Raw genomic sequence first — 26,737 nt, 5'->3', positions numbered from 1 at the left:
AAAAACACAAAATGCTACACCATGGCAGTGCTGTCTAGCCCCTGATTTATGTGCCTGAGCACAGACACCCCACAATGCACAACAGCTGCATGTTGACAGCATCCACAGCAATTTCCCACACTCCTGAGATGTGCTAAAGAGAACACAGAGCAGGGTAATTAGTTAACAAATCAACATCCGAATGAACCCTACCCTCTGCACTCCCCCACCCCAACTAAATCCTCTTTTCCATGGTTCTCCATCACCCACTTATTGTTCCCATCCTTCCAGCCCCACGGGACTCCACTATAGCAGCTGAGGAAGAACTTGGGGGAGGATTCGCTGGGCTGCGTGGAGGACCCCCAAGGATATTCTTCCTTTGGGTCCAGAGCACTCTCCTCTCTAGCTCCTAAAGGAAAACACAGGGTAGAGGGGAACTGAGTTCAGCTACTACACACACAAAAAAACGGAAAAATTAACAAATTTAAACAAACGAGCAAACTCTGTCTAAAAAACTAACAAACATGATTGAAGACATGAATTAAAAGAAAAATAATCCAGCTCCTCACTGCCATGAGCATCAACATCCAAAGCTGCTGGTGTTCTTCATGATCCACTCTGGGCCTCCAGGCCCAGAAACTGAATGGCGGAGTGACAGTAGGAGCTGGTGACTCTCTGTCATGGCGTCTACAAGTGCAGGGTGTTGCTGCTCACAACACATACGCAGATCCCTGTGCAGGACACAACCTTTTAAAGCAGGCAATGCAGCAAACCAAAAAGAGTGACTACGTGCACACAAACACTATAAACCGTAGACATTATGCACCTGCTCCAGGAAGCAGCGCGAGGAAATGCAGGGTAGATGCAACAGGCCACAGGCCCTGCAACATTTACAGAGTGCACTCTTAGGGAACATAGTGCATTGTGTGCCCCAAAGATAGAATGGCTGGTGTGGATGCACTGCATCATGGCAGCTTCCAGTTCAGTCACACTGATGCAAGTTGCAATGTGGAGTTCTCTAGTGTACACGTTAGATCATACCCTATTTAGGGCCTTGCCAATTAGTACGAGGACTTTGAATTCAGTCTGGAAGGGAATGGGAAACCAACTGAGTTTGTGGCGCATCAGAGAGGGGCTCACATCAGCCATTGTTTCTTAAAAAAGGAGCAGCTGCCATCTGAACGTGCTATTTATCTCCCGCACAGGGAGAGTGACTTGTATCAGTCTAACAATATTCCCAGAGGTCTAGGCAACACTTGCGGTTCAATATTACAAGTATTTAAGAGACCAAATAACCCAGCTTAGCTTAGTTTATTAATAAGGGACAAAGCAGTACAAATATGAAAAGGAGGCATACATACACTCCTTCTGGGAAATAATTAATGTCACAGCACATTCACCTCACACAGAAGTTGTGCTTCAAAAATATGCACCCAAGATCGCACAGCATGGTTATTTAAATATGTCACCCAGGACTAGAATTTAGCAGTCAGCTTTTTTTCTTTTCATCTTGTATCATGGTGTAACTTTCTCTTTCTTTGTAATATTACATTACAAGAGCTACGAAGGCACTACCTAACCTGTACTAGGAAGTAAAAAGGATGTATCGTGCCTTTGATAGGTTTTATATTTGCTAATGACAAAAGCTATGTTTTGCTTTGTGCAGTACATATAAGTGAAGCTGGAAATGCTACCTTCAGTTACTATAGCCTGAAACTTCCATTGGTAGACCCTGTTTTCTGTTGCCTATAACTTTGCTAACCTTAACCATTTTGACTTACATTTTCCATGCTGGGTGTCTGCTTCAAGCTGGATATTTTTGTGAAATTTCAGCCTAAATGGTTCATCCATTTTCATCCATAGGCTAGGGATTCCCCTAAGTAATTCTGGTGAACTTTTCAGTGAGAAGTTCCATCCTCCCATGCTTTGGAGCAGGAACTTGAAATTTGGCAGTGGGGAGCATTTGTGCCAGGGATGTGCCTATTTCTGTTCCTGTGAACATCTGCCCCAATTTTCAAAGTTGTAAGTTTTTGAAAAATGTCAGTGTCGATGCTCAGTGGAGACTTATTTCAACTTTGCAGCTACAATCTCCAAATGTCCCTTCTTCACCAAGCATGCTCCACCCTGTGGCTCCAGAGGGTTGAGCCGGCCCTGATTGGGACTAGTGGGGAAATCAGGAATGGATTGGGGGATCCCGACTTCCGTCTTGAGGTGGGGTATGTGGTGGGACAGATTTCCACACCAGTCAGGAAGGGGTTAAATAACTCCTCCAGGCACAGTCAGCCCCAACATGGCAGACCTCTGAGACCTGTTGCACCTGGAGAGGGGTGGCTGCTTAATAGGGAGGATCCTTGCCCAGTCAGTGCAGGGTGGCATTCAGAGGAAAGCAGAACTAGTGCTCCCTAGCCCCACAGAGCAGGGGCTGCTATCCAGGGAAGCTGCAGAAGAGACTGTGCTGCCTGAACCCTCTGGAGAAGCAGAGGAACCATCTTTACTCTGCTTTGCTTTTCATTAGCACCCAGGGCGCTCAGCCTGGATCTCTCAGACACTCAGGGTGTTAGGAACCCAGCCCCCTTCTCAGCGACTATTTACCTGTTAGCTTGCGAGGAACAGTGGGGTGAGCCCAGGCTGTTTTGTGGGTTGCAGGATTATTTTCTTTGCTTTTTTCTGTCTTTGACTGCGGCCATGCCTTAAAGGAGGAGGAGACACGCCCCAAAGACCAACAGCTAGGAGACAGCACCCTGTAATCCAAACCAGCGCTATAGCGACACCTCCAGCCAGAAAGGGACCTTAGGGATGAGAAAGGCGCCCACCGTCACCCCACGGGGTGCTCTAGAGAAACAACCTATGACAGAGTTTGAATAGGAATCAGCAGTTTGCTCAGAAACTTCACACATTCTGCCCAGACAAGGACTTAGCCAAATAGTTCAATCTACTCATCGCCGGACCAGATCACTGTAATTCATTGTGCTGAATCTAACAATCCATATGTTGCAGCTGATAGAAAAGGACTGTCCACCTCTTCTGTGGTTTATGCCTCTACAACCACATCACGTCAGTGCTCCAGTCCCTCCATTGGGTCCCGGTCAGCTTCTGCTGTCAGTTTAATGCCATGGTCTTAATCCTCCATGAAACTCCAGAACCAAGCCCAGGACCAGAGATTACTCTCAGCCAGTAGGAGCAGACAGAGAAGCAGACTCAGCAGGGCTGATGGACACTGATGTCGTCAGACAGCCTGCTACAAGTTGTCACTCTCGACATTATGTTCCTTGTGCTGATTGGCTACGTCCTTTCCCCTCCCCTCACAGTCAGTGCATCTCAGCCACTTTCCATGCTCCACTCATTCCTTCCTCCCCACCCCCTTTCTATTTCCTTCCATTTAGCTAATCCCCACCTAGCAACTCCCATCCATCATAAACTCTTCCGGGGAGGGACTAGCTACTACTCTGAACAGCTCCTAGCACAATGAGGCCCTGTTCTTGGTTGAGCCCCAGGCACTGCTGGAGTTACTACATTATGTTATTACATCCTTCCCTTGCCATTGTTGGCACGCAGGGTGTAAACCAGTCTCTTCCATTCCTCTCTGTCATTTGCTGCTGCTTCCATTTGCTCTAAAGTGTTTAGATGGACTATTCTGCCCTCCCTGCTAAGGTTTCTTTTCAGATTTTCTCTTGGACACCCTTGTGTTCTCACAGCAGTTGATTTTCACTTGATAACTTCATGTGGGAGTCTGTGTTGGCATCTGCAGTACATGCCCCAACTATGTCCAGTGTGCCCTCAGATTGTGTTGGAAATGAGCTGCTAGTTGGTGATTTCTTAGATCTTTTTGTTGATGACGACATCTTTCCAACCAATGCCAAGAATCTTTTGCAGGCACTTATTTTCGAAGGCATCTAGTTTTCTGTCTAAAGTTTTGGTAGCTCTCCAGTTCTAGCAGCCTTATGTTAACACCGAGATTATGTTTGAATTGAAGATTCTCAGTTTTGTTCTGGTGCTGAATATCTTTGGTTTCCATAAATTGCTGAGTTTAGTAAATGCCTTTCCTATACTTGATGTCACTTCCTTCTTGAGGTATCTGTTGATCAATATGGTCGTGCCCAGATAGTCAAATTGTTCTACTTTTTTGATGTTTTTGTATTCTAATGTGCTGTTACTGCTTGACCTCTGGGTTTCAAGGATGTTTGTTTTAGCATAATTAACTCTGAGCCCTGCTTGGCCTACTATTTTTCCCAAGTTGTCTGACTTTGTAAGTTTTCAGGGCTGTTGCTCAATAGCGCAATATCATTAGCTAAGTCTCGGTCTTCTTGGCATTTGCTGTCTACCTATGCTAGACTGGTATTTGTGTTACAAATACACTTCTGCGTTGCTGCATCTTGTGCCTGTGTCTGTCAGTCCCAAGCCCGGATAACGTGGGGAGGGTTGAGTGCAGAGCTAAACACGTAGTCTTGTAAAAACACCTCACCAGTCATAGAAACAGAACCAGGCTACCATTCTGGTGAAAATGAACACTGTTGCCCCTTTGTGCTTCAGGAAGGCTCCCGATGAAAGCCAGTCTCTGGAGGCCAAGGCCCTGAAAATTTTGATGCTGACAGCAAGAAAACACTTCAGAGTTGGTTACTGGAATGTGAGAACAATGTTTCAAAAATCAAAGATCTTACAGATCATGAGAGTTATGGACAACTATAGACTTGAAATCCTGGCATCGGTGAGAGCAGATTGAGAGATGTGGATAAGAAGTGCTTCAGGCAAGAGAAGAAACATCTGATTTACTGCGGGCATAGTGACAACAAGGATTCAGAGGGAGTAGCTCTCATTATGACAGATTCTGCAGAAAAATCACTCATGAACTGGGAACCTACTAACGAGCCCATCATATACACCAGACTCCAAACCAGTAAAAGCAGGTTTTTCATACATTTCAGATGCAAAATTCTATTGACTTAGAATAAGAAGATCATTCATCTGGTGTTCATCTGAAACTCTGCACTAGTGTATCAAAGCACAAATTGTTATGGGAGATGTGCACCAAAACCACATGACCTCAAATACATATGATTGTTTGCCAATAGATGTACGCACAACTCTATTCTAAAACCCAGCATGAAATTTGTTTAATTTGGAAAACGTCTAGAGGGGTAGTAGCATCTCCATTATTAAGTATGCATTAAGATTTACAGTTAAATCAGGACTGAAAACCCTTTATTTCACACTTAACACTTTGTTATAAACAAAAAATAAGGCTATTCCTGACTCAGATCTCAGAAATGATGGACTCACGTTCCTCTACCTTTCCCTGAGACCTCTGAGACCCCTTTTATCACAGAGAATGATACTGTCTTATACAGGATAATGTTGAAAATTTCATGATTTTTAAGCCAGATTTGTGACTGTTTTCAGTTAAGATTCCTTGACACCTGACTCATTATTTGGTAACATTCAATGAGTAGCTATATTATTGCAACCCTTTGGTTGCAACCTTTCTGCAAAATAACTTAAAAACACATTGAGTTCCACTATTTCTCCTCTCCCCCACCCCTGTTTTTTAAATCTTTTCGCTTATTTCTCTTTGCTAGGGTATTTTCTTGTCTCTTTCTTATTTTCCTTCTCTACTGTTGTGGGAACAGGGTTTTCTCCTTTGGGATCCAGTTGGGGTCCTTCTTTCCCCTCAAATTTCCTCTCCCCACTTTGGGGTCTCTTTCTCCTCACCTTCTCAGGTGTCTTCTCTCTTGTTTTATCTGTAAATTTCATGGGGATTTTCTCCATCGCTTTATCTTGAATGTTGTCCTTGCTCCCCAGCCCCTGCCCCACAAGTTAGGGTTTATCTCCCCAATTTTGCCATATACCCATGGGGTTTTTCTCCGCATCTACACCCCAACCTTAGAGTCCCTCGCCCCAGTGGGGGCTTCTCTCATTCTGCATCCAAAACATCTTGGGGGCTCTGCTCTCCCTTACAGAACTTGTGGGCTCACCCAGGGATTGAGGGCTTCTCTCCCTTATACAAATTCAGTGACTCTTTTTCTCTCCCAAGCACTGGGCGCTCTGCTCCCCCTTCAGTAGGATGACCAAGTTTCAAGGCAACTGTAGTGATGGAGGAGTCAATGCCATGTCCAGTTCTGGTGGGTGTGATGTCTGGATGTGTGTACAGAATTTGGCAGCTGTTGGGGGTGGGGAGGGCTCATGCTTGGGTGTGCAGGGGGCTCCCTTTGAGGCCTTGAAGGAGGACAAAGACAGCCATGCTTGGCGATAGTCCCTGAGGTGCACATGGTCATCGTCAGCCTGCTGCCATGGATACCCACTGAGATGGTTGGCAGCTTTATCAGGAGCCCAGACTCTGCTGGAGCATTACAGAAACAAACAGAACTTCTACTTTTAGAAACTCAACAGGGAGTGTGAAACAGACCCTGCCAACAGTTTCACATGGTCGCCCCCTCTCAGGGGCTCTTCTCTCCCCAAATATCAGGGATCCCCCTTACTGTGAGGTTCTTTTCTCCTTTGTCTTTCTCCGCTTTGATCCCTCAGTGGGAAGGTGGGTGTGATGTCGTCAGTTCTGGGCCTGGCAGCTGCCTTCCCTCCCCAGGTCTAATTGTCAGAGTGTGGAGCTGTTGTGACCATTAGGCCTAAAAGTTGTATCCGTATTGTGAGCTCAAATGTAAACAGTATGTGAGAGTCCACAAGATGTTAATAACCATGAAAAACAGGCCAAGCTATTTAAAAAATTGAATCTTGTTAGAGGTGCAAGAAAATCAGATAGAGAAAATAGATTAATCTAAACCAAAAAGTCCATATTAATATAATCCAAGGACTGCTGAAATTATGTTTGTGAAAAACAGATGATGTGGAGTCAGATATTGGTGTGAAGGATATTAGGCCTAATTGGTGGACAAAATGGTAAGGGAGATGAACTATGAAGCCCACTTTTCCCATTTTTGGGTTCCTTAAAAAAAAACTTTGGGAAAAAAATATTCAGATCACTTCAGATGAGCTTTCCCTCTCATCTCCCATCCCACCTTGCATACCAGCTCACCCCCCAGACTGCCAGCACTGCAACTCATCTTGGCTCATCTAAAGGACTTTCTTCCTGAGAGGAAAGCCGGCTGGCCTTAAACTTGTTTGAGGAACTTTGTTTTCACCTGTGAGTGCTGAACGTCATCACATTATCATGACGTCCAATCCCCAGCCCATCAGTGGGGTATGTAACTAGCAGCACCACAGAAGCACATAAGATCCTGCATTGTTCTCCCTTCCTTTGTTTTGTTGTTTTCTGCCCCCCTTTCTTTCCTTCTGTTCTCTTTTGGCTTTTCATCAAATCCTGAAGTTAGATATGTTGTATTCATCCAAGCCTACCTCAAACCTATTGTGATGCATGACCAGAAAGGGTTAAGTGTTCTGCAGGATAAATAACTCAGATTCAACCCTTAAAGACATGCGGGGAGATAACGTTTGTGTTTTTGTGTATTTACATATATATGGGTAGTGGTCAACAAAATAAAGAATGGCCATACTGGGTCAGACCAATGGTGTCAGGCAGTGCCTCTGAAAAGCAGGCCTAGGGGTTGGAGTGTAGGCTGCAGCTAAGTGTACAGTTGGGCTTAGGCCAAGGGTGGTGTTGGAAATGAGATCCAGGAACAGGCCGGGATCAAAACTGCGATCAAAGTCTGTAGATGAACCAGACTCTAAACTGTAACTGAAGTCCAGGGGCAGGAGAGAGGTCGAGGGCAGGTGGTCAGAGTCCAGGGACAAGCCAAGTCAGTATTGAAGCCAGTGTCCATATACAGGCCAAAGGTTGAAGCCGAGTAGTCAGAGTCTCAGGGTCTGGGGAGGATCAGCAGGCAGAGGCAAGGCTGGAGCAGGTCGGTGACAGGGCTGGAGCAAGGTTAGAGTAGGCCACGGACAATACTGGGACAGGGCTCAGGCAAGGCTGGGCCAGGAGTAGGTTGGGAGTCTCCAGAATCTGATGCACTGCGAGGCAGCAGGAGGGTTCCTGGCCAGGTAGTGCTGTTGTGCAGACTGATCTGCAGCTCTGGTGGGCCTGTGGAAATACCTGAGCCTGGGAGACACATGACCCAGGCTTTGGTCAGGGATAGGTTGTTGTTGCATGCCTGAGGGCTGAGTCAGTGCAGACACTGTGGGAAGGGCAGTTGAGCGAGTAACCCTGGTTTGCCTGAGAGTTTGGCTCACAAATGGTCCATCTAGCCCAGTATCCTGACCTTTTGACAGTAGCCAAGGCCAGGGGCTTCAGAGGGCTGTGCTTTGCAGAGCTGGTGCAAGGGGCGCGGAGGATCAGGATCTCTCAGCTCCTGCTCTGAGCCTGGCCCAGCTGCCTGCGGAGGGGGCTCCCCCTACAGCCTCCCTGTAGCGATAGGCCTGCTCTCATTGGGTTGCACCATTCCTGGGCTGATCTGTGCCAAGTCCAACCTGATTGGTTGAGAGCTGAGTGGGCAGGACTTAAGGGACCTTGTGCCCATCCTGAATTCTGGTTGGTCAGTAGAAAGGGCTGGGGGGCTACCCAGGTAGGAAAATCTTATTTCTTACTGAAAATCTTATTCCTCATTGGTCAGTGACAAAGTTTTGGGGATTTACATATCTGGGCCATTCTCAGTGCTGACTGGTTATTTCTGAAGGGGAAGCAGTGGGGCTTAAGCAGGAAGATCCATCCAACATTGGTTACTTATTGGGTAAGGGGTGGGGCTTGAGACAGGGCCTAGGGTAGAATTTCTGGCCCATTCTCAATGCTGATTGGTCAGGGAGAGGGGCTGGTGGGTGGGGCCGCCTGTCAGAACAGCTGTGATGAGTCCTGTTCACACCGTGATCCTCCTTTTCTGTGTTTCTCTCTCCTGCAGCTTTGAGGAGTGTGATCTCACAGACACTTGCTGTGGGGATCTCGCCACTCTTCTCAGAACCAACCAGAGCCTGACAGAGCTGAAGCTGGGTGGTAATAAATTGGGAGATGCCGGCGTGAAGCTGCTGTGTGAGGGACTGAAACAAAACTGCAAATTACAGAGCCTGAAGTAAGTAAGATTTGGGTTCATCTGTGTGTTTACAGATGTCCTCTGTCAGGGTTCCCTCCCCACTCTGAACTCTGGGATACAGATGTGGGGACCCTCATGAAAGACCCTCTAAGCTTATTTTTACCAGCTTAGGTTAAAAACTTCCCCAAGGCACAAATTTTGCCTTGTCTTTGAACAGTATCCTGCTACCACCAAGTGATTTAGACAAAGAACAGGGAAAGGACCACTTGGATTTCCTATTTCCCCAAAATATCCCCCCAAACCCTTACACCCCCTTTCTTGGGGAGGCTTGAGAATAAACAAGGTGAGCACAAACCAGCTTTGGATTTTTAAGACCCAAAAAACCCAATCAGATTCTTAAAAAACAGAACTTTATTAGAAGAATAAAAAAAAGATAAGAGAACAACTCTGTAAGTTCAGAATGGAAGATAATCTTACAGGCAGTCAGATTCAAAACATAGAGAATCCCTCTAGGCAAAACCTTAAGTTACAAAAAGACAGAAAAACAGGAATACACATTTCCTCCAGCACAGCGAATTTCACAAGCCAAAACAAAGAAAACCTAACACATTTTCTAGCTAGATTACTTACTAACTTTACAGTAGTTGGAGGCCTTGATCTGTTCCCGGCAAAGGTATCACACAGACAGACAAAAGCCTTTCTCGCCCCCCTCCTCCCCTCCCCCAGATTTGAAAGTATCTTGTCCCTCATTGGTCATTTTGGGTCAGGTGCCAGCCAGGTTACCTGAGCTTCTTAACCCTTTACAGGTAAAAAGACTTTGCCTCTGGCCAGGAGGGATTTTATAGCACTGTATACAGAAAGGTGGTTACCCTTCCCTTTGTATTTATGACATCTTCTATGTAAAGAGCTTGACAGGGTGCATGGCTGGTGGCTGGTCCCTGCAGCTACATGGAGAACCTGAGAGTTCAGTGTCTCCAGTACATGGGTCACAACATGTCCCGGCCTGCCCTGTTTGGAAAATGGAAACTACATAAATCTGAGCCCACACCTGACAATTAGCTCCTCAGCCCCCTGTTTTTCAGGGAATATATGTATGTATATAAACAACTTTTAATAAAATGCATTTATTAAAAAGAGGTCACTGTTACCTTTCAGCTAACAGCCTATTTTATAGATTATTCTAATAATTTTGACACCTTGAATTTTCATATACAGTAAAAGCTGTTTTATCCAGCTCTTCACCAATAGGAAATCTCTATAAACCAGCATTTCTGATCTTCATTGAAATGCCAGTTCATAGTCTGGTTGGCATGGGACCATCAGGGATTTGGGGCACAAGAGGGGGTGCGAAGCGTGGGCTCTGGGAGGAAGTTTGAGTGTGGGAGGGGGTTTGGGGTGCGGGAGGGGGTGCAGGGTGCTGGATCCGGGGGCTGCTCAACTTGGACAGCTCCCCTCAAGCGGAAACCTGTCCCGGCTGCTCCTAGGCGGAGGTGTGGCCAGGCAGCTCTGCATGCTGCCTCTGACCACAGGCGCCACCCCTGCAGCTCCCATTGGCTGTGCCTCCTGCACCCAAACTCCCTCCCTCTTAGTTAACCGGCATTTTTCACTTTCCAGCACCCCCCTCCCCCATTCTCCCAACATGCCAGATAAAACAGCTTTTACTGTATACAATGAATAAAAACAAAAGAGATACAAGGGATCTGAGGATTCTAAATCTCCCCATCTGAGCAGAAATACTCAGTTTGGGTTTAAGCTTCAGCCCCAGCCATGGTGGCTTCTGCCTTTGATGTCCCCAGGGCTGGGGCTGACTGTGCTCCCAGCTGAGAACCACCACCAATTTGAAGAAACACCCTCTGAAGTGCAGCCTGTTGGGGATGGGGATGTGTGTTTACAGTTACAAACAGGGCAGGTGAGAGCAGGTGCCAGTGTTGGACTCATTATAAGAAACTAAACCTTTTGGGGAAAGCTGTGGCTCTTCCTTTTTGTCTTTAAATACATTTCTGCTCTGTTTTTTCTGCTTTCAAGATAGAAGCCCCATTCCAGGCCTCTGAGGTTCTGGTGAACTCTCAGGACTTGACGCCAGATTTTCAAGAGAGCTCCGCACCCAGCAGCTCCCATTGTGTTACTTGTGACCAGATTTTCAAAGGATCTGCAGGTTGGATGCTGAGCCCCCTGGAAAATCTGCCCCCAAAGCACCAGCAGAGTCATCTGCAAAATCAGCCTTCTGTTGCACTAGCTGCTGTCCCTCACTGGAGGTTTGGGGTTAATGCCCCTAATTCCCAATGCAGGTTCCCCTTTGTTGTCGCAGGAACATCAGATCCATGGCCTGGAGTGCTGAGGTGTTTCTGTCACCATCTACCCCACTAGGCCGCTATCATAGAATCATAGAATATCAGGGTTGGAAGGGACCTCAGGAGGTCATCTAGTCCAACCCCCTGCTCAAAGCAGGACCGATCCCCGACTAAAGCATCCCAGCCAGGGCTTTGTCAAGCCTGACCTTAAAAACTTCTAGGGAAGGAGATTCCACCACCTCCCTAGGTAACGCATTCCAGTGTTTCACCACCCTCCTAGTGAAAAATTTTTCCTAATATCCAACCTAAATCTCCCCCACTGCAACTTGAGACCATTACTCCTTGTTCTGTCATCTGCTACCACTGAGAACAGTTCAGAGCCATCCTCTTTGGAACCCCCTTTCAAGTAGTTGAAAGCAGCTATCAAATCCCCCCTCATTCTTCTCTTCTGAAGACTAAACATCCCCGGTTCCCTCAGCCTCTCCTCATAAGTCATGTGTTCCAGTCCCCTAATCATTTTTGTTGCCCTCCGCTGGACTCTTTCCAATTTTTCCACATCCTTCTTGTAGTGCCAAATACAATGAATTCAGGATATATATATTTTTTAAATCTCATGAGTTTTAAGACAGTCACATGACGATGCTCAGTTTAAGACTTTTTGCGGCCTGACTTGTCATTTTTGAATATTTGGCAACATACAGTGAGCGTGAATCTTAATGCAACGTTTTAACATCAAACTTACTATAAAATATTTTATAAAAAAATTCTAAGTGCCACTCTGTCTTCCCTTTTTTAAGTTTGTTTTGTATTTGTTCTGTTGTTTCTCCCTTTGCTCAGATATTTTCTTCTCTCTCTGTCTCTTTTTTCCTTCAGTCTTTTGAGTGTCTGTGTTTGCCCTCAAATTTAACCATTTTCTTTTTCCTACCATTCCTCCCTCTCACTCCATCTTCTCCGTTTTCCTCCTGCTGCTCCCTAGAGACTCCTTCCACGATTCATTAATTATTTCTGTCTTGCTCTCTGTATCCTTATTAATTCTCCTCTGTCCTTCATATTACTTTCCAGGAGTGTCCCCTGTTTCCTTTACAGTCTTTCCCCACTTTCAGTGCTCTTCTTTGGAGGTCTCCTTCCTCTACACCATGGTGGGTATTTCCCAAACCTGCCTTAGCCTTATCTCTTTCATTGAAGATATCAGGGTGTGTATATGGGGGGGGGGTGTTCTTTCCTTACTCCCTTTATTACCACTGAGTGGCAGAAGGGGTCTCCTTTTAATTCCAAGTGAGGTCCATTCCCCTCAAAAGTCCTCCCCACACTTTGGGTTCTCTTTCTCCTTACCTTCTCAGGTGTCCTCTCTCTCTCTCTTAACCTTTAAATTTTTTTTGGGGGGGGGGTTCCTCTTCTGCTTCAACTTGAATGCCCTCTTCTCTTCACACCGCCCCAAAATAGGGTTTATCCCCTCAGATTCTCACATACACCTTTGGGGTTTTTCTCCCCCTATTTGACCCAATCTTAGAATCTCTCCCCTAACCCCCATTGCAGGCTCCTCTCTTCCTGCCTCCAAAATATCTTGGGGGTTCTACAAACCCTGACAGAACCTGGGGACTCCCCAAGGAATGCCTGCTTCTCTCCCTTGTATGAATTCAGCGGCTTTTTCTCTCCCAAATGTTGGGGTTCCCCTCTATTTGGCAGAGTAACAATTTTTTAAGGCAACTGAGGTGATGAAGGAGGCTGTGCAGGTGACAGTTCTGGTGGGAGGGGTGTCTCAACATGTGTGCAAGATTTAGCAGCTTTTGGATGTGGGGAGGGCTTGTGCTTGAGAGTGCAGGGGGCTCGCTGTGAGCCCTTGAAGGAGGGCAAAGACACTCATGTTTGCGGGTGGTCTTTGAAGTGCACATGGTCATAGGTGGCCTGCTGCCATGGTTACCGACTCAGCTGGCTGGCAGCTCCATCAGGAGCCCAGGCTCTGCTGGTGAGTTACAGAAACCAGCAGAACTTCTGCTTTTATTACCCCACCAGAGCCTCTGGAACAAGCCCTGCCAACAGAGTAGGGTTGCCAATTTTCTAATTTCTGAAAACTGGACACTAAAGCAGGAGTGCTGGAACCTCCCCCCGCTCCGCCACTTCCCTTGCGGCCCTCCACTCACTCCTCTCCCTGCCTTCCCCCATTGCTAGCTGCTCTTACCCTTCCCGCTTCCTCATCATTCAATCCCTTCCACCGCCCCATCTCTCCCCCGACTCCCGAGCTTGGCTCCCTGTGCTCCCAGGGCTGGGATGTGAGCTTCACCCCTCGATGTGGAGCCTGACTACCCACAAGATGCATGTAGGAAGAGGTCCTGAATGAGCAGGGGCTGGCATGGGTTGACAACCTATCACCTCCCTGCACCTCCTCCCCACCATCTGCAGTAACTGGACTTTTTGTGTCTCGTGACGGACACGGTACAGGTCCCCTTTCGACTAGACTTTCCAGTTGAAAACCGGACACCTGTATAACTGGGTCACACAGTCGCCCTCCTTTCAGGGATTCTTCCCTCCCGAAACCTAGGGGAACCCCCTGCCATGGGGATCTTCCACTCTTTGTTTCTCCCCAACTTTGGTCCCTGGTCTCAGAGGAAGAGAGGCTGCCAGTGCTGGGCCTGCCAGCTGCCTCCCCGCCCCATGTCTGAGGGTCAGAGCTGGGGTCAGAGACAGGAGACAGCAGCCAAGCTCGTGCCAGGGGCGTGGAGGGGGCAGGATATTCCAGCTCGTCCTGCTCTGAGCCTGGCCCAGCTGCCTGGGGTGGGGCCTGCTCTGATTGGGTCACACCATCCCAGGGCTGATCAGTGCAAAGTCCAAGCTGATTGGTCAGGAGCTGAGTGGTCGGGACTTAAAGGGCAACTTTTTACCTTTTCTGAATTCTGGTTGGTCAGTGGAGAGGGTGAGGGGGTGGTGCTCAGGAGGGAAGGAAGGAAGGAAGGAGTCTTACCCCAAACCTTATTCCTCATTTGTCAATGGCAGTTTTGAGGTGTCAGACCATTGTTATTGTTCACTGGTGAAGGGTAAATGGCAAGGGGTGGAGTTTAGAGAGTGGATAAGGACGTGGGCTTGAGTCAGAGTCTGTAGCGGGACTTCTGACTCATTCTGGATGCTGATTGGTCAGAGAGAGGGGCAGGTGGGCAGGGCCGCCTGCCAGAACAGCTGTGATGAGCCCCGTTCACACCCTGATCCCCCTTCTCCATCTTTCTCTCTCCTGCAGCTTGGAGGAGTGCGGTGTCGCAGACGCTGGCTGTGGGGATCTCGCTGCTGTTCTCAGAACCAGCCAGAGCCTGGCAGAGCTGGACCTAAGTGGTAATAAACTGGGAGATGCCGGCGTGCGGCTGCTGTGTGAGGGACTGACACACCCGAACTGCAAATTAGAGAAACTGTGGTAAGTAACATTTGGCCTCCTTTATGCATTTATGGGTGTCCTTTATGTAAAGTGCTCAACAGGGTGCATATCTGGTGTCTGCTCCCTGCAGTTACAAGGAGAATCTGAAAATCAAGTGTATGTACAGCACTTGCAGGAAGGACGCACAATGTGTCCAGCCTGTGAGAGTGGAAAATATAAGTAAAGCTGGGCCACCCTAGACAACTAACTCCACGGCCTCTTGGTATAAGTTTTAAAACCAATGCATTTTAATTAAGAATTGGTTTTAAAACTTATATCAGCAGAGTGAATAGCAAAATCAGCCTCCTTTTGCAGAATCTGTCCATACCACTGGGATTAATGCCGCTAACCTGTAATGCCCGGACTCCCATTCTCTCCCAAGAACATCAGACACACTACCTGAAGGGCTGAGGTGCTTCCGCTGCCATCTAACCCCATCAGCCCACAAGCAAGGCCTCGAAGCTCCACCTGGCAGCATGTAGATGGATATGATTCATCTCGGGGCTAGTTGTTGGACTAGATGACCTCCTGAGGTCCCTTCCAAACCTGATATTCTATGATTCTATGCTGTTACTTTTTGAGTCTTTGGCTTGCTGTTCTTCAAATTATGTTTTGGCCTTCCCAGTTATATTTTTACGCTTCACTTGCCAGAGTTTAGGCTCCTTTCTGTTATCCTCAGTAGGAATGCTTTTTTGCCTCTAACTGTTTCTTTTACTTTGTTTAGCCAATGTGGTACTTTTTTGATCCTCTTACACCATACAGGAAAGTCAACAAGGTCTGAGTTACTTGAGTTACAGAATAAATCACAGAAGGCAAAGGATCCCCTGAGGGCCGTGTCTGTAACAGCCAATCTCTATGGCATTTTTGGTGTTTTTAAGGGGTCCAGATTTTGGGGTCTTATCCTGGAATAATGAGGCCAACACAGTGAGTTCATCCACAGAACTGGCTTGGGGAATAACAGGACATGTAGGAACAGCTGCGTCTTCTGCTGCAGCTGGAAGGTTCCCATCTTGGGTTATTCTTATAAAAGCATTTGTGACTCGTATGTACTGTGCAAATGGGCCCAGTCTCCTTGTGCACTAGCAAGGGAATAGGTCTCAACCCTTTGCACATTATCCCGTCCAAGGAGGAAGAACAAAAGAAAACAGCTCTCTCTAGTTTATTGTTCTCCTCCCCTATGGAAGGAGGCACCCATGGCTTGGGCAATTGCCCAAATGTTCTGTTTACACATCGGGATACCCCAGTGTGCACAGCTGCCCAAAACTCTGATCCTGGTTTCTCCGCCTCCCCAAGTGGGTACCTCTCCGTAAAGCTGTAAAAACAAATTTATATCTTCTCATACTTACCAGCAGGGGCATCATTTTCTAGGGGGCAGTTGTCCCTGCTTCCCGCTGGACTTTCTGTAGGTCTGTATGCTCCATTATGTCTTCCACTCCCCGCCTCTCTAGGATGTAATATATCCACAAATATTGTTCTATATGCTGACACAACTTCGCTCCCCATCCCCTGGAATTTTTCTGAGAGGAGGCCCCTGCTGACTAGCCCTGTCTCAGACTTTCCACAACACACTAAGGGCTTGGTCATCTGGTTTGATAAAGGGTGGCCTGTGTTTTCAGGGTATGCCCTGAAAAAAGAACTTATAACTGGGGCCATTACGCTGTGTATCATCTCTGAGAAGAGGAGAGGAGCAGGCCTGCTTAGGCAGACTGTTGTTTGCTGAGAATAACAGAGTGATGGCAGGGAACTAACTGTTCAGCCTGAAAATACCCAAGTGAGAAAGGAGAAAGACATGGGTCTCCTCCCAGGAAAAGCAATGGCCAGGTGAGCTGGAAGCCTGAGTGGGGGAGACCTTGCTGGACCAATGAGGGGAAATAACAGTGCAGGTCCCTGAACTGTGACAATTAAAATCAACTTCATGAGAAGGGTCACTGAATTAACTGTGTTATATAATAAATCCCCTTTTCTTCAGCTTTTACCAGACAAAGTGGTACTCAGAACTATTCCAGAATTCCTGCCTAATGGAGTTCTCCTTGTCATTTCCATCAAAACACCTCTCTCCTAAACCTACCATTGTGTTATTCATAGTGGTAAGAATGACTATTAATTAATGACAGTGAATAGTCATTGGGCCAGGGAAAGACAGTGAGAATGACTCTACTGCCCATGGATGAGTTGGGGCACTCAGCTAGCAGGTTGGAGACCTCAGTTCACGTCCCTGATCCACTAGCTATTTAATTATTTATAAAAAGTGGAACTTCAATAGGAGAGACTGAGAAAGCCCCACACCAGAATATCCTGTAGTCCCAAATTCAAATCCATTCTCCATTGGGGGCTGTGGGGAGCTGTATCTAGGACTCACAGATCACACTGGACTAACACTTATCCAGAGGGCACCACCAGCACTTCCTCCAGCCATATGATTAATCTAGTCCTCCCTTGCTATTGGTAAAAGTGCCTGAAATCAAAATGAAAAAATTGAGATGGGTGAACATGAAACGTTTCAACTTGAATTTTTTTTTCTGACTTTTCAACTCATCAAAAATTTTGAAAAGTTTCATTTTCCATTCAACTCTAAATGAAACATTATTGTAATTGTTTGAAGTTGTCAGCAAACTGAACAACCCATTCTATGCCCAGCGCTAGCCTGGACAGGAGCCTGCATTTACCTGGGGTGGAGACCCCTGTGTCCCAGCTCTGAAACATACTAAAAGGAGCACTCTCTGGGATTCACTGTGAATCCCTTCATGCTGCAAGCCCTGTAAACCCACCTCGAGCCATGGCAGGTGGGGCTGATACAGAGAAGGGAGAAAGATCATTTCTCACACACCCAGAAAGCCCCTCTGGAAGCGGGGAACCCAGTTGTGCTAAGCAGATGGGCTGGGAGGGGTACATTTGAACATCAGCAAGACACATAGCTTGGAATTTGAGTCTGAGGGTATGTCTGTGCTGCAATTTGGAGACTGTGCAGACAGAGCTTTAAAGTTGGGGCTCAGACTCTGAAGCCTAGGGTTTTAACATGAATGTAACACTGGCTCCCACTCCCAAAGAGACTGGGAAGAAAAAATACCATCATTCTTCAGAACCAGCTGTAAACATAAATAATAAATGGGCAAATAGAATAAATATTTGTGTGTTAGCTATGGGAAGGGCTAGATCTCCTCACCTGCTCTCTGATGGAGCTTCAGACAAAACCTGCAGCATCGACACAGCTGAGGAACTCAGACCTTCCAAGGAATCTATTATTGAGAGCCTGGTGTCTGAAGCATGGGGTAGAACCTTGGTCCTAGCACTGAGAGATACAGTCATGCTGCTTCCAGGGAGACATTCTTCACATAAAGAAAGGAAATTACTAATCAATGACCTGGGTTCAGACTGGTGTGTTTGTGGGGACAGGGAGGAAATGCTCTGTATTACTGCTTGGGCTTGTGTAGTGAAAGAGGCTGTTGTCTGTACAACCCACTACTCAATGTGTGTGGGGGGGGCGGGGAGGGGGATAACAATAGAAAATGTGGAAATGGCAGAGGTGCTTATTGACTTCTTTGTTTTGATTTTCACCAAGAAGGTTTGTGGTGATTGGATGTCTAACGTAGTGAATGCTAGTTAAAATGAGGTAGGATCAGAAGAGGCTAAAATAAGGAAAGAACAATTTAAAAATTACTTGGACAAATTAGATGTCTTCAAGTCACCAGGGCCTGATGAAAGGCATCCTAGAATACTGAAGGAGCTGACTGAGGAAATATCTGAGCCATTAGTGATTATCTTTGAGAAGTCATTGAAGACAGGAGAGATTCCAGAAGACTAGAAAAGGGCAAATATAGTGATAATCTATAAAAAGGAAAATAAGGACAACCCAGGGAATTACAGACCAATCAGCTTAACTTCTGTACCCAGAAAGATAATGGAGCAAATAATTAAGTAATCAGTTTGCAAACATCAAAAAGATAATAAGGTGATAAATAACAGTCAGCATGGATTTGTCAAAAACAAATTATGTCAAACTGACCTGATAGCTTTCTTTGACAGGGTAGCCAGGCTTGTGGATGGGGGGAAGCCGTAAATGTGGTATATCTTGACTTTAGTAAAGTTTCTGATACAATCTTGCATGACCTTCTCATAAACAAACTAGGGAAATGCAACCTATCTGGAGCTACTACAAGATGGGTGCAAAACTGGTTGGAAAACCATTCCCAGAGAGTAGTTATCAGTGGTTCAAAATCATGCTGGAAGGGCATAATGAGTGGGATTCCGCAGAGTCCGGGTCCAGTTCTGTTCAACATCTTCATCAATGATTTAAATAATGGCATACAGAGTTGCGGACAATACCAAGCTGGGGAGGGGTTGCAAGTGCTTTGGAGGATAGGATTAAAATTCAATATGATCTGGACAAACTAGAGAAATGGTCTGAAGTAAACAGGATGAAATTCAACAAGGACAAATGCAAAGTACTCCATTTAGGAAGGAACAATCAGTTGCACACATACAAAATGGGAAATGACTTCCTAGGAAGGAGTACTTGTAGAAAGGGATTTAGGGGTCATAGTGGACCACAAGCTTAATATGAGTAAACAGTGTCACTCCCTTGCAAAAAAAGGGAACATCATGCTGGGATGTATTAGCAGGAGTAATTTAAGCAAGACACAAGAAGAAATTCTTCCTTTCTACTCCATGCTGATTAGGCCTCAACTGGAGTATTATGTCCAGTTCTGAGCACCAAATTTCAGGAAGGATGTGGACAAATTGGAGACAGTCCAGAGAAGAGCAACAAAAACCATTAAAAGTCTAGAAAACATGACCTATGGGGGAAGATTGAAAAAAACTGGGTTTGTTTAGTCTGGAGAAGAGAAGACTGAGACATGATAACAGTTTTCAAGTATGTAAAAGGTTGTTACAAGGAGGAGGAAGAAAAATTGTTTTTCTTAACCTCTGAGGATACAACAAGAAGCATTGTGCTTAAATTGCAGCAAGGAAGGTTTAGGTTGGACATTGGGAAAAACTTCTGAACTGTCAGGGTAGTTAAGTAGTGAAATAAATTGCCTCGGGAGGTTGTGGAGTCTCCATCATTAGAGATTTTTAAGGACAGGATAGACAAACACCTGTCAGAAATGCTCTAGATAATACTTAGTCCTGCCATGAGTTCAGAGGACTAGACTAGATGACCCCTTGAGATCCCTTCATGTTCTATGATTCTATGACTACAGAGGACACCAAATAAAAAACAGGGAGGGGAGTAAAGGTCATATGGACAAAACGAGGGAAGGGAAGGGAACACCGAGCAGAGAACCCCAGCTAGTTCTCATCACACCATCAAAGGAGTCCAAGGAGCCAGTGAATGCTGTTCAGAGGAGCTGCCCAGAAATGTGAGGAAACATGGGACCAGAAACAGGTCCCACAGTCACAGAGCACTCCCTTGTCAAGCTCCTTCCTCCTGGTCTGAGGAAGGCCATCTTAGCCAGTGCCAGGAGGCGGTTGAGGAGGACATCTCCATTTGTGGGGCCATGGATGGGGTTTGCAAATACAAGTGGGGGTGCAGCCAGAACCTCAGCTGGAGGATCCAGAATGGGGGCTGCAGCCTGAGGCACTCACATGGACTAGGGTCTCCCTCTTGTTGAAAAAGAGTCAAGTGTCCCTTCCGTGAACTACACCAATCACACGCCATGCTCAGCGCCATGGAGGAGCCACTAGCTGAGATCTCTGGTGGGCTGTCGCACTGGGGTGGAGTACAGGCTGGCCCATCAGGGGTCCCTGCCCTCCACAGGTGGCAGCTGGTCCCACCACTTGGTGTCAGGGTGGGACAGGAGGGCGAAGTGTGGAGCATGAGTGTGTAGAGATGTTCTCAGAACACAGCTCAGAGATGGAGTCACTGGATTGTGTTTATCCTGCTCAGAAAACCTGTGAAGGCAGCCGAGGAGGCTCCCCGGGGAGAGGCCTGATGACAAGCTCTGGAGGGCCGGGGTGAGTAGTGAGATACACAAGAGAAGCAGGGGGCAAGGCAGCCCACACCTCCTGGAGCACACAGTGCGAGATGCTCAGGGTGGTCAACCCCATGCTCTGGCCAAACACCAGGGGGTCCACCCAGTCCCTCTCACAAGAGTTCAGGAGGTCTTCAATTCTGGTGACACCAGCCAGGACCATCCTCTGGTGCACCAAGGGGGACTATACCACCTGAGGTCTTCCCCCTTGGTGATTGCTATGTACCAGGTTGCTGAAAATAACTCCCAGGTCCTGCTTGGACCAGCAGCTAGGACAAGTCTCAAGGGAGACTTCTTGGATGGATATAAAAGAGCTTCCAGTCACACCAGAGCCCTCAGAAGCGGCGGAGGAACGCGTGCACCAGCACACCTCATGCCGGACTACGATCACCATAAAGGAGTCTCTGCAGAGCTTGAAGGTGGAACATGTGGGCCTGGCTGAGGATGAAAACTAGGCCTTGCCCTCCCTCTCCCAATGGGAGGCTCAGACACCCAGTGCTTTCCCGGCAGGCTCAGGTGTTAAACAGGTGCCAGAGCATGGACAGAATTAGTTGGTTGGTCAGCAGTGCCCTCTCCTGAAGTGAAAGGCTCTGGAACAGCCCCATCCATGTCCACAGCTGGTCAGACACCCTAGCCTCCAGGTCAATCCAGTTCTCCAGTGCAGGAAGATTGATGTGTCAGGTGGGAGATTCCCAGAGTTGGGAAAGGGTCACAGGTACCAGCCATGTGCCTCTGTATAAACACCAGCCATCCCTCCTACGGGGTCCGAGTCACAACACTTAACAATAGAAAAACACTTTTATCTTAGCCGGGCAAAGCCAGGAATACCATCTCCACCTGGCTAGGCTCTGTAGCAGGAGTTACAGACTCCCTTGCCTTTGGCACAGCATACAGCACAGAGCCCTCCCTCATGCCTGGCTAGACACACACAGACTCTCTGTCCTGTACCCATGCAACACCCTGAACGCCACCTGGTTGGGTCAGTCCAACCTGTCCATGCACTCTGATGCTAGCATGTGCTCTGAGCTCAGAATGGTGGGTCTTGCTGTGTGAGCTCAGCTGTCCTGTTGGCTCCAAGCTGTGTGTCTGTAAGAGTCCCCTTTTGCAAACACAGTGCAGCATCTGGCTTTCCTCAAAGCAGCTCCTGCTTCAGACTCTATCTCCCCAGCTCAAGGCTGCTGCTCCTACTGCTGCTCAGCTCTTCCTTTCTTCTCTCTCCAAATTTTCCTGGGCTTGTTCCTCATCCTACCCCTTGTCTGTTCCTTGGCTCTAACCCTCCTAGGTGGTCTGTAGTGAATTCTGTGTCATTTCGGACAGGCACCCATCCCCCAGCCAATCAGGTTTGCACAGCATAGCGGGGAGGGGGAGGGGAAGGGGAAAGGGCTCTCTACCCAGTCCCACAAGTGGCAGAGAGGTTAAACACAGAGATAGAGCAGCAGAGCTTCTCCCCACGGGATGGCATGGAGCGCAGGTGAGAACGAGCCACCTGCCACATGTCCCTGACTATCAGGTCACGGGAGTTGACCTGAGCAGAGGAGGCTGCTGAATCAATGCCTGAACAAGCTTCCACCTTTACCAGGTCTCCCAGGTCCTGCGCCACAAGGAGTAAGTCATCAGCATGCACCAACACAACCATCCATGTGTCCAACTTGTGGAGGTGGAGAAAGTCCTGGAGCAGCTAAAGGTTCCTGAGGATGGTCTGGCTCTGGACAATGTAGGTCTGGTCAGGGTTGATCACGTTCACCAGCATGGACATCAGCTGCAGCGAGATGGCCTTTGCTATGACCTTATACTCCGTGCTGAGCAGGGAAACTGGGTGCCAATTCTTCAGATCATGGAGGTCCCCATTCTTCTGCAGCAGAGCAAACATGGCCCTCCTTCATGACAGGGGGAGCACCTTGCTCCCCAGGGACTTGGCCCAGATGATAGCAAGGTCCAGGCCAAGGACGTCTCAGAACATTCAGTAGAACTCCATGGTCAGCCTGTCAATGGTTGGAGACTGGTTTATGGGCATCACAGGGAGGGTTTCTGAACACTTGGCCAGCGTGAGAGGAAGCATCAGCTGGTTCTGGTTGCCTACACTGACCAGAGGGAGTTCATCCAACAGGACCCTGCATGCGTGAGCATTGGTTGGAACCAGGGAGAAGGTTGGTGTAGAAAGCCTTTGCCCTTCCCTGCATCTCCACCAGATCCATGAGAGGGGTGTTGTCCTCCTCCAGGTGGCTGCTGACACCCCTCTTCTCCAGGCACAGATGAAGCATGAGCTGCAATCCATCTCTCAAAGGAGCTAGGAACTTGACCAAACAAAAGTGCCTTGGGCCTGTTGTTGATGGCCTAGACCTTATCCTGCTTTTCCTGACACTCCCTGCAGAGTTATGGATCCCTGGGGCAAACAGTCATGCACCAATCCAGCTCCAAAACCTCCCTCTCTGACTGCTCTATTATCCTATCCCTCATTTAACTGGCCACCAGGGTGTAGACATGATGGAAAAGCCCAACGTGCACCTTCCCCATGTCTCACCACCTCAGCGCTGAGGAAAAGGCATTCCCCTGCCCCTTCCCCCACCAGCCAGAACTCCCAGAAGGAAGCTATAAAGTCCTCCCCTCCAGCAGGATCTTGTTAAAATGCTAGTAGGCGAGCACCGGCCACTCAAGTGTTAAAACAACCTTCACAGCCACCATGTGGTGACTCGAGAATGGGGCTGTCCAGAGGAGTTGGCCTGCAAGATGGTAAAACAGGAGACATAGATACGGTCCAAGCAGGAGTGCCATGAATGAGACTCCTCCACCTGGACACAGGTCACAGTGGTGGAATCATCCAGGCGGTGATTGTGCCAGACTTCGACCAGGGAAGGATGGTCGATGATCTGCCTGAGGGTGTCTGTGGGGGCCTGACAAGTCTATCTGCCAGTGAGGATGCACGTGTCAAGGATAGTGTTAAAGTCCCTACCCAGGATTGAGGATCAGATGCTACACCTGGATGCAGTGATCCAGCAGGTGAGCTGGCAAAATTTTGATGAAAACAGGGTCACCATCCATCCCAAAAACTCAGTGATCTGTCTGGTATACACCCTGCACCCCCATTCCAGCTACCAGCTGGCTTTGACAGCTGATTCGGATTGAGACTCCTGCAGGAAGATCAAAGAGTATCCACCCCCTTTGCGAAGGTAGGACAGTACCTGGCACCTGTGGAGACTCACACTACAGCCCCTGATGTTGAGAGTGTGATGGTGTAGATCTCATTACCGGAGCTGAAGATCCTCACAGCTGGTGGTGCTGCCTGTACCCTCAGAACCACACAGCAACCTGTGCTCGATCCCAAAGGTGACTAGGGAGTCATGGAACTTGCAGGCCCACTGGTAGGCTGCAGAGCACTGCCCTTTGCTCCCTTCATCGTCCCCCAATAAGACTGTCACACTGTGGAAGACAAGATCAAAATCCTCCCAATGCTAGAGAGTGAGCTGCTCCTTCCTCCTGGATCCTTGTGAGTCTTTCAGGAACAATTACAGCTTGTCCCGTGGCAGGTTAGGAGCTGAGAAGTCTGCAGAATCACCAAGTCCACAGACACCCCATTGCCCTCCAGCAGCACTGGGGAAGGGATGTCAGCGGGACGGGGAGCCGCAGCTGATAGCCGGGCTGCAGCAATTGCAGCCAACACCACAGCGGCAGGAGCCTTCTGGGCAGGGCTCTTTCCCTCTTTTCTGCCCTGGCCCTTCTTCCTGACTGAGGGGCTCTCTGGGTGGTGGTGGGTTTGGCAGCAGAGTCCCTGGCTGTGCCTTCTGCTGCTGCCCCAGAGGGAGTGACGATGGTGGTGACAGAGGTGTTGATGGTAGCCGTAGGGGCAGAAAGGGGAGAGAGCCTAGGGGGTGTGTGAACAGTGGTTGGGATTCCCCTCCCTCAGTCCCAGGCTTCCCACCATGGACCAAGACACCACAGCAGAAGCCTTGCCCAAGGTTGGGGCGGGCTCTCCCATTGAGGACAGGTGACAGGAAAAGCCACGTGAGAGGGATATATAAGGAAGGGGCTGGGGGAAAGCTAATATCTTCTCCCCACTAGATCACAGAAGCGTAAGAAGGGAGCAAAGTTTAAGTGGGGAATTAATCCAATATATGAAGAGCTGAGGGGGATTGTTCTAAACAGTATGTGTGGTGGGGTCAGCTTCTCCAGTCGCACTGGGAGTGAAGGGGTATGTGGGCGGCGGGGGGGTGGGGAATACAGTTGAGTAGAAATCAGACAAAATGGGGGGAAAACACAGGCACACATGAGTGTGGGCAAGTGGGGCTGGGTGGGGCAAAGGGCAACAAGTAGCGAGGGGTCTGGCTGGGAAGGGCAGGGGAAACAGGCAGCACAACATGGGAGAAAGTGGATCACAAGGTGGACCACATGAGAGAGGGGCAGCGAACCGCAAGGGGGACGTTGTGTGTGTGTGGAGGGGGGAGTGGAAGGGACTGCTGGGCAGGCAGAGGAAAGAGAAGGAGGCCCACCAGTCCTCTAATGCAAACTGAGGGGAGAAAGGAGACGGAAGTCTGAGGGGGGACACATGCACCACAATGCACTTGCAAAGAAGAAAGGCAATGATTCCACAGCAGCTCCAGAGCAGGTGGAAGGCGGATGGACAGCAGGAGAGGTATGGGGGAGGAGGGAGAGCTCCACACCACTTCTCCCCACCCCCAGCCCCAGCAGCAACAAGAATTCCCTGCCCAGACTATATCAAAATGCACACATAGAAAGGAGCTAAATTAAGGTTGCCTAGACAGCCTAAAGCTTGGCAGTTCCTAACTTTTGAGTGCTTAATCTTGCATCCTTAATATTCTCTTGACATACGGGGGTTTCATATCATTAATTATATGTTAAGGGGATGCAACTTTCACTTGGCATCGTTTTATGATTATTTCAGTCAAAATAAGTAGATAACATTATTCCTAGCCACTGTTTCTGAATTAAGAATCCCTTTGGAGATACACATGGGTCTTAGTGAGGGGAGATGCAGAGAATGGGGCATACACAAGTCATTTTACTCTGTATATATCTGTCTCCTGCAGGCTGTGCGATTGTGGTCTCAATGCTGCATGTTGTGGGGATCTCTCCTCTGTTCTCTGCGCCAGCCAGACCCTGACATACCTAGATCTAAGGCAGAACAAACTGGAGTATTCAGGAATGCGGCAGCTGTGTGAGGGGCTGAAACATCCAAACTGCAAACTGCAGAGACTGGGGTAAGTAACAGCTGGGTCCCTTTAGTGTGTGCCTGGTATCATTGTGATATTGTGAGTTAAACTCAGTGTACCATGACCACAATAGCCTACAGTGCACATAGTGGGCTCAGGCTTCAGCCTCTGTTGAGCAGGGAAAGCAGCTGGGCAGCTGCCCTAAAGGGACAGCCAAGGATCCCCCTGACTCAGGGCAATCCTCAGGTGGTAGAAAGCAGGTACAGCTAACTCTGTATCACCCGCTCCCTGCATCGCCCTGCCTCCATGTAGGGGGTGTGGAGGAGCATGGAGGTGTATGTCCAGGGCAGAGTGCACGGTGCTCCACCTATCCCAGGCCGGCACAGCATAGGGGATAACTTAGGGCAGAAGCAGCCCTGAGGTTCCTCTGTGTTAGACCAGAGGCCGTATTGTCTCTCACCTGGCCCAGGATCAGGGGAGTGCAGAGGTGGCTTATAACCAGTTTCTCCAGTCTCCTCATTAGCGCTGAGTGTGAACTTCGTGCAGCTGAGGACAGAGTCTGGTGGATTTTAGCAAATCCCAGATGCAGCATATTTTGATGTCACAGACAGAATTATTTTAAGACAAAAGAAATCCCCAACAACCCAGTATTGCCAACATGAAGACATGAAAAATTATGAGTTAGACCCCACCAAAATCATGTGATTGTAAAAACAATCTGTGTCTTTTAAGTCTTTTTTCTTTTTAACTCCACTCTACTCCTTTGCCAACGTTTGTGAGATAATATCAGGTTGAAAAATCAGTCCGTCTTTAATGTACACAGAAATTCATGCCTCTCCCTGGCTGTTCAGATGGAGACTGCATTTAATTTCTCCTCATCCATAACGCAGAGGAACTTCTATCCCTTTCCAATCACTGTCTTGACTTTCTCCCCTCCATGTTTATTTCCTTGGATAAAAGAAGG

The 26,737-nt window shown here is 48.0% G+C and overlaps 1 protein-coding gene across 1 annotated transcript in view; it reads left to right on the top strand.

Annotated features, from left to right (window-relative positions):
• Positions 1 to 26,737, top strand: part of LOC144266498 (NACHT, LRR and PYD domains-containing protein 12-like) — a 121,802-nt gene that overhangs the window by 68,220 nt on the left and 26,845 nt on the right. The window contains exons 7-9 of the mRNA XM_077819932.1: positions 8,820 to 8,987; positions 14,469 to 14,639; positions 25,651 to 25,821. Coding sequence (XP_077676058.1) covers positions 8,820 to 8,987; positions 14,469 to 14,639; positions 25,651 to 25,821 — 510 coding nt within the window. The remainder of the gene's footprint in view (positions 1 to 8,819; positions 8,988 to 14,468; positions 14,640 to 25,650; positions 25,822 to 26,737) is intronic.

This window comes from Eretmochelys imbricata, chromosome 6, assembly GCF_965152235.1.
Source record: "Eretmochelys imbricata isolate rEreImb1 chromosome 6, rEreImb1.hap1, whole genome shotgun sequence".
In the NCBI taxonomy this organism is placed as follows: Eukaryota; Metazoa; Chordata; order Testudines; family Cheloniidae; genus Eretmochelys; species Eretmochelys imbricata.
The sequence above is the reverse complement of the archived record's forward strand: the minus strand, read 5'-3'. Positions and strand labels throughout refer to the sequence as shown.